We start from the raw sequence: 8,392 nt of genomic DNA on the forward strand, positions 1-8,392 counted from the left end.
CAGCATCATTACTCCAGTCTTCAGTGTCACATGATCCTTCAGAAATCATTCTTATATGCTGATTTATAATCAGTGTTGGAAACAGTTGTGCTGCTTAATTTTTTTTGGACCTGTGATACTTTTTTCAGGATTCTTTGATAAATAAAAAGTTAAAAAGAACACTGTTTATTCAAAATAGAAATTTTGTGTTGCTATCTACACTACTATTCAAAAGTTTTTCAGTATTTTTTTTTCTGTTTTCTTTTTAAAAGAAATTAATACTTTTAATCAGCAAGGATATGTTAAATGGATAAAAAGTGATAGTAAAGACTTGTTAGAAGAGAATTCAAATTTGAATAAATGCTGTTATTTTTAACTTTTTATTAATCAAAGAAAAAGTATCACAGGTTCCAAAAAAATATTAATCGGCACAATAGTTTCAACAATGATAATAAATTGGCATATTAGAATGATTTCTGAACGATCATGTGACACTAAAGACCGGGGTAATGGCTGATGAAAATTCACCGCTGTGCCTATATTAAAGTATATTAAAATAGGAAACCAATATTAGAAATTGCAATAATATTTCAGAATATTACTGTTTTTTCTGTATTTTTGATCAAACAAATACAGCCTTAATGAGCATAAGAGACTCCATTAAAAAACATTAAAAATCTTACTGATCCCAAACTTTTGAACAGCAGTGTATTATGTATATGCCTTTAGCAAGGGGAATAATCAATACATTTTATATAATTTATATTTTATATTATTTTTTTAATTTATATGGCAACAGCTTTTCATCAGGTAAGCACAGCTCACATTTTCTTCAGAAACTATATAAGAGTATTTAGAGTATAACTATATAGAGTATTTTTAATTTAAGCTGAAAATGGATATAGGCAGAGTTGGTCTGTTTAGTTGTGTGATATGACGCAATAGGACACATTTTAATGATCTGCATATCAGTCCAAAGCCACAGAAAGCTAATTTAAATGTCTGCTGTGTGCTTCAATAATTGCCATAATTATATTGAGGTGGGAAAGGGCCAGATTTGTATTAAACATTCCTGCTTTAGAGAAATGTACCTTAGAGTAACTTTGTTGGTTTGACGGCTGGCGCTTAATTCATATTATAGGCTCGATGAAGACCATTCTTGACAGAAAATAATAGTTGGCATCTGTTCCCTTTTTTTTTGTGTCTTTCATTTTTTTATATGCATTTTGGCAACTGAGGTAAGGTATTAAAGCTTAATTTTGTGGAGAGCCATTGGCTGCCAAAGTCTGTGATCTTGCAGCGCTCTCTTGGAAGAGCTCTTGAAGAGGCACTCTCTTCAAATGGTGAATAAAGCCACTCTATCGCTGAGTCAGTGTGTGTGTGTGGAGGGCCAGAAACGAGAGTGTATTAATGAGCTGAGGGAATCTTAAAAGACAATACTTTTATTCATTGGCAGGGACATTTATGACTCCCTTTGTGATTAAAACGCATAAAACAATCGCCAAATCCTTTCAGAAAAGCATTCATATGTATGCGAGTGAACCAGCTCTGAATGATCTGTAATGTGACATAAAAGATGACATTTTAAGATCACAATTGCCTGTGGCTTCCTTCCTCCTCATTCCACAATGTTGCATCAGAGACCCGCTCATGCATACTTCTATTCAGGGCAGCATTTATAGGACTGGGAGCTGGTGCTACAACACGACCCGAGTTGGTAGTCAACAACCTCAAATGTCAGATTTTCTCCGCCTGTGCGTGCATGATGTGAACTTTGAAAGTGGCTTGCATTGAGTCTTTGAGTTTCAGGGAGATGATTTGTTACTGAGATTATCACGATGTGAATGTTCCTTTTCTGTCGACGACGTGCGAGAGACATCCTACAATGTCAGCTCACACTGAGTACTGTGACATTTGTGACTGATGGTGTGATGATGTGTTCAGTAGGAGGCTTGTTATAGATGACACATATCCTCTCCTCTGATCTCTCCACAGGGACCGCCCAAGCCAGTTGCCGTAGAACCCTGTTCAGGGGGTAAAGCAGCGGTGCTCACAGTGCTAATGTGCCTCCCAAGAGGGGCATCTGGTGTTCCTCCACCCGGCCAGTCAGGTCAGTAATTTTAAAAAGGTGTCCTAAAATGCATCCCCACTTTACATGTACAGTACCTTGTTTTACCTTGTCTGAAGCTCAAACTGTAGAGCATGGTGCTGGCAACACCAAGGTAACAGGTTCGATTTTTAGGGAATGCATTGCTTGAATGCAATATCAGTCTCTTTGGATAAAAGCATCTGCCAAATGCATAAATGTAAACAGTTTAGCATCTGATACCATAATTGTACCATAGTGCACCACCTTTTTTGCTCACAGATTATAGGAAAATTAAGGTAGAAGCATTATGCAGACACAAATACATAATAACCTGATAATATAATAATCTGGTTTTGTCGCCAGAAGTGGTTGTGTCAGTTGAAATAAACTAAGTGGCTCATTGTTCTGAAATTCTTGGATATACCAGTATTAAATATCTGGTGAACACCGATTTTGACGCTGTGGCTAATATCAAAATTCTTTACTCTTTTGTCTAAATAAATTCAAAATGAAACACTAAAGCTGCAAGTGAATGCTACAAATGAATGTAGGCATCACAGTATTATAATGTACACTACAGTATGAAAAATGGATATTAATTTTAAAATTTGTAATTTTTAAAAAGATTGCATTTAACAGTGGCACATTATTAAATAAATTAATTAATTGCTAGATTATCAGTGTTTTTGAAGATTAAATTTTAAGAGAGCGTTACAAAAATGCATTTTATAATTCATATTAAATGAATTATTAAATTATTAGTGTTTTTGTAGATTAAATTTTGAGCGTTACACCAAAGGTAATGTAAATGTAAAAATCAAAGAAATGATAATGCACAAATAAATAACAAATATTGACCAATACCCATGGCTCGAATTGAAGGGGGATGGCATCCACCTGGTTGAAAAAAATGACAAAAAGCATCCCCTCAGTAAAACCACCATCCCCCCTTATCATCCCCTTTGGATTAATAATGTGTATTATGTAAAACTTATCATGCAAATGAAATATTAAAATTCTCAACTTAAGATAATTCATGAATAACAGCGCACAAGCTGAAGCAGGTTTTTGTCATTTTTCATGCAAAATGGTTCAAGCGCAACTATTGAAGTTCTTTAAAAAGAAGACAACAGAAAAGATATGATTTTTCCTTGATTAAAATTTTAAGACATTCCCCTGTCATAATGTTATTGTGCTGTATGTGTGACTGTGAGGGATTGAGAGACGATAGGAGAGCTGGCATTATTGAGTCATCAACTTTGCAAAAGCCAAACAAAAACGTCTTGGGAGTCAAAAAGCATTCACTGCGTGAAGAAGCCTATTAGAATACAATTAAAATATCCTTATAATTCAAGCAATTAAAGAAAAATTACCCATGTATGAGTTTTTGTTTTTTATATTCATTGGACAAGCAATGTAATTTTCTGAATATCAGTACATGTGAGAGCACAAATGTGCATAGTAGTAACACAGTGTTTTGTGCCTTGAATGAATCAATTTTTGAATGAACCGAGTGAGCCCGTGATTCAACGGCCCATTCAGATGGACTCTTGGGCTGCGTTTCCCAAAAGCATCGTAAGTCTAAGTACATCATAGACACATTGCCACAAATGGAGCTGGCTTACGATGCTTTTGGGAAATGCAGCCCTGTTTAGTTTCTAATTGAATCAGCTGTTTTGAACGAATCGTTTGATTTGAATGATTCAATAAATAATTTATTGAAACAGGGACTTGCTGCCACCTACTGGCGGTTTTATTGTCATTATTATTTATCCATGACAGGCCTAAACCAGCCAAGGTTTCAGCACAAAAACACATTTAGCAAAATATTGTTATATCGATATCAATATTTCAGGCCCCAGAAGGGAAAAAAGCTTATAAATAATAGTTCATTTATCGTCATGAGCACTTTTGGAGAGAGGTACATCAGATATAGAGTGAGAAATAAAAGGAGAAAGAGGCTGAGGGGGAAAAATGCTGAGACTCTTCTGAATCAACAAATAATATTTTTGGAGAGAAGCACAGGAGCTTTGTGCACAGATGTAGCTTTGTCGTCAAAGAGCTTTGTTTTTGTTCGTCTTTTTGGAAGTTTCACAGCAGGATGGATGTGTAGGTGTTTGTCTGCTAAGATAAAGCGGTGCATCACCTTCACAAAGCAGATCAATCTGTGTTTGACTGATGTAGGAGCTTGGAGCAGAGCAGGCCGCTTTTGTCAGCTGTCACCCTGCTCTGTCTGCACCTCTACCTGGTGTTATGTGAGTATGATCCTGAACCTTTTTTTTTTTTACTGAAACAGCCTCCCACTCGACTTAGCGCTGGGACACGATAATGAACTCAGCCGGCAGACAGCCGCTGATCGCTTCTAACCGTATTGATTATATTCACATCCTACGAGATTTCCATGGTGCCGAAGGTCTCTCTCATTCCGCGGCTGGCTAACAAAATCATCTGCATGTTTATTCATTATATGCATGTGTGATCAAATAAGTGACCTTCTTTCCTTCTCATTAGGATTTCAGTGGGAAAGCGTGCACGTCCGGCCTTATATAACATGGAATCATTTTAGCTAAGCAATGTAAAGAAAAAATGTGGAGATATGTGCTTGTAGTATTTTATTTTATTTTATAATTTATAATTTTATTTGATCTATGCTGGTAGTATTTTATTTTATAAAATAAAATACTACAAGCACATATCTCCACATTTTTTCTTTACATTGCTTAGCCAAAATGATTCCATGTTTAAAATAAAATTAAAATAAAAAATTAAATAAAATACTACAAGCACATATCTCCACATTTTTTTACATCACTTAGCCAAAATGATATAAATAATAATAAAATACTACAAGCACATATTTCTGCATTTTATCTTCCATTGCTTATCCAAAATGATTCCATGTTTAAAATAAAACTAAATTTAAAAAAAAGTAAAATAAAATAAAACATTGCCGATAAGTATATGTTGATGATCATTGCTTTATGTTTTGGGTTTTGACATCTGAAATCCAAGAATTTCAAAAGTCATTTTAGCAGCTCAGTACAGTTTTAAATGCAAATTTTTCACTGTAGAAGATATTTTTGAGTTCTGAAAGCTCTTTTATTCCACAATCCTCACGATCTGACCTATAAAAAAAAAAAAGCAGCATTTTTAATTATTTTTTTTGTTATACACTGCTGACCCATCATTACTGGCTCACGTCCAATCCTTTTTGACCTGAATGGTGAGTAGTTTAAGTTCATGCAAAACCAGCTCTAAAAGCACTCTGGTAGTAGGCGTACACCGTGCGCTTCAATCCCGAGGACTGTTCTGTTGACAGACGTGTAGTTTTCACATTCCTCCCTGCAGCCCAGGTGTGATGGGTAATAAATCGATGTAGGGCAGTGTGTAACTGTCTGAGGCTCAGGTTGTTCTTGGATGTAAATCCTCTTTGCCTGAACGCTTGAAGCTCCGGCTTCACACTGATGTGCTGAATTCAATTCCTTTTGCCCTGGCCTGTCTGAAGTAATGAATTGTTCCCCTCCGATAATTGTATTGCTTCAATAGAAGGGAGGGAGCAGTGCCAGACTAGCACAGAAGTGACCGTTGTGTTTGTAGGATGATTTGTGAGATGCTGCTTTGAAAAATTGCTTTGGGGTTGCGGCAATGGTTTTGACCACAGCAGTCTGTGAAAGAATCCTGGCGCGAAACATAGGGTGCTGGGAGTTAAGCTCATTTCAAACCCCCATCCTAGAATGAGAGAAAAGTGGCTACAGAAGAGGAGAAAGGAATGCTCCTTGAAACCAATGACCTTGGTGATGAACAAGGCGTAGTTTCCAAGTCTTCCAAGGCATGTGTGGAAACCTCTTTATGCATGAACAGTCAGGAATCCCTCTTTAAAAATGAACGAGCTAACTGTTGTTCTTTTGAAAGAGATAGCTTTAAGTTACCATTGTCCCTTTTTTTAAATAACTTTGCTTTGACATGTAAATGAAGCGTTTTTGCTTTTGAATGCTCTCTGCGAGTCTGCACTGCTCCTCTCTGACCCTCGGCTTGCTTTGTTTTGTGTTGTCTGCAGGTATAGCCATCGCCAGCGCTCTTATCGACACGTCCCAGCAGAAGCCCATGGACTTCAAAGAGAAAAGCCAAGGCTTGAAGAACCGCAAAGCTCTGCCTCCCGCTCACCAGGGCACCTGTGTTTGAATCGTCTGCGGCCTCGGTGGGCTGTCCTTTACCAGAGCGACCTCCACTCTTATGCTGCTTCAGGCAGACGGCGGCCTAGAGTGGCCCCATATGAGGGGATTATTTAGGCGACAGAGTGCCCTCTATTTCCACTCCACATTCACTTTATCTCTCCACGTCAATTGAACGTCGTAAATAGATCTCGTCCGTTTCAAACGACCTTGCCATCACCACCTGCTCAAGCTCAGACATTACAAGTTCGACTCCATCCGAACCAATCCGACAGGCTTCTTCTTGATTCATCCGACTCTTGGCGCCGTTGAGCCCTCATTTCTGTCTTCTCAAGGCCTTCTGAACATTGAGGGTCTCTCCCATCAGCTTTACTCCAAGCACAGATGTGCCTCTAGCATGGTTTGTACATTTTGGACCAGAGTGTCTTGCTAAGCCAGAAGTAGCATTCTGGTAGTCTCGGGACGGTCGCCGGGTTTGTGTACGGGTTGGTCACCTATTTGTATGCTCACCAACTAGACTTATGTTTTTGCTCAATTTTTAGCTCTTTTGACATTTTATTTAAGAGATGGACTATAGAAATTTTTGCCATGGTGTGGAAGCTGTCTGTCATGTAAGCTAATGACGTTCTGCTGCTGGTAGCTTCATGCTTGGTAAACTCGTGTTAGGAATGGATCACATCCGTTTTTAGCTAGATAGGTTTCACACATTTCATACTTATGCTCTTCTTGTGAAGACTTTGCATGAACCACTCACACTATGCTTGAAAATTTTAAACCGTTTGTGGGTTACGTGTCACACGAAGAATGTCTTCATGTCTTGAAATATCGCACACCGTTAGCTGCACCGTAATATAGAGGAGTCAGCTGGTACGGGTGAAACCGAGTATCAGTTGTAAATCACAGAGATAATTCAGACTCTAGTCGAGGGATGAAATCGCACCTCGCTGAACTGACAAACCTGGGGAATTTACGCCAGAAGCTGCATCGCAACGGGTGTATAGTATTGTTAAGGAAATGCTAGGGAACTCTAGGAAAGCCGTTGATCTTCTTTATTTTTATTGTCGTTTTGCAGCGGTACAGATTTAAATGAGCAATGACTCATAACTTTGCAGTAACGATTTATCTCTTTATAATGAACTTTTGTATTCTTAAGTTTCACATATTGTGAACGTCAACAACGGAAGATGATTTTGAGGAGACCAGCAGGTGAGAGTGTATTTAGACTGTTCATACACTCGAGGACTGAGTCCTTTCAGAGCAGGTTTACCAGGATTCACCATACAACTGGATCTTCTGAATCTCAATTCTCTAACACATCGCCAGGACCGAGCCTGAGCCCTCCGTGGGTAAAACAGGATGTCCAGGGGACTTATTTTCCTCTCTGTGGCAACAGCAAAAAGTGTACAGCATCCTAATCATCACTCGTTTGCTTTAGATGGACTTGAACATGTGAATCTAATGTGAATCGCTCTTTTTCTCTTCATGTAGCTACTTCAGTGTTTTCGTTTGTATTTTTTGCTGGTTTTAATAAAGGATATTAAAAGGTCAATAGGTATTTTAGGGCCACCCTCTGTACATGATGGTGATGAGGAATAATTATGTCTTTTCCAATGTTTGTGAAAAAAAAAAAGAAATGTTGAATTGTTTTTGTAACTAATTGATTCCTGTGTAATACCTCTGTGATTTGATTCTTAGGTCACTCATGTTACTAAATCAACTCATGTTGGTTTTTAAGGTTAGATGTAAACTGAAGCTGCTCATCTAGATTATACTGGGCATTTTTGAACTTACTTTTCAGGTCATGATGTGTTAGGAACTTAGTTTCTGAGCTATTTTTTTATCTTGAAGTAAGAGATTGTCACGCAGGATTTCTACAGACTGATTACACAGGAATCATCTCACTGTATCTGAGAAAAAAACTGATTCATTCATCCCTCAATGCATATCATTAATCTTCATTGTATTTTAAAGATGAATGGAAAAATAAAACACTTGAATATTCAGAAGTTCATGGATCATTCCAGCGCATATGAATATGAAGAGCTCGTCTCAAATCAATCATTTGCTGTTAACAAATACTCCAATGTTAAAATGCCTTAAAATGGTTGCAGAAGATACACCAAAAATGTACAAATGGATAGATTTGTAATCT

At 37.5% G+C, this 8,392-nt stretch overlaps 1 protein-coding gene across 2 annotated transcripts in view; it reads left to right on the forward strand.

Annotated features, from left to right (window-relative positions):
- The window catches only part of LOC107755548 (attractin-like protein 1), a 98,863-nt gene extending 91,074 nt beyond the window's left edge, over positions 1–7,789 (forward strand). For both annotated transcript variants that reach the window (XM_016572417.1, XM_016572418.1), the window contains 2 exons: positions 1,975–2,089; positions 6,126–7,789. In XM_016572417.1, coding sequence (XP_016427903.1) covers positions 1,975–2,089; positions 6,126–6,250 — 240 coding nt within the window. In that variant the 3' untranslated portion in view covers positions 6,251–7,789. The remainder of the gene's footprint in view (positions 1–1,974; positions 2,090–6,125) is intronic.
- The last annotated feature ends 603 nt before the right edge of the window (positions 7,790–8,392 follow it).

Source organism: Sinocyclocheilus rhinocerous, unplaced genomic scaffold (genome assembly GCF_001515625.1).
Source record: "Sinocyclocheilus rhinocerous isolate Xijiao unplaced genomic scaffold, SAMN03320098_v1.1 scaffold140, whole genome shotgun sequence".
Lineage (NCBI taxonomy): Eukaryota > Metazoa > Chordata > Actinopteri > Cypriniformes > Cyprinidae > Sinocyclocheilus > Sinocyclocheilus rhinocerous.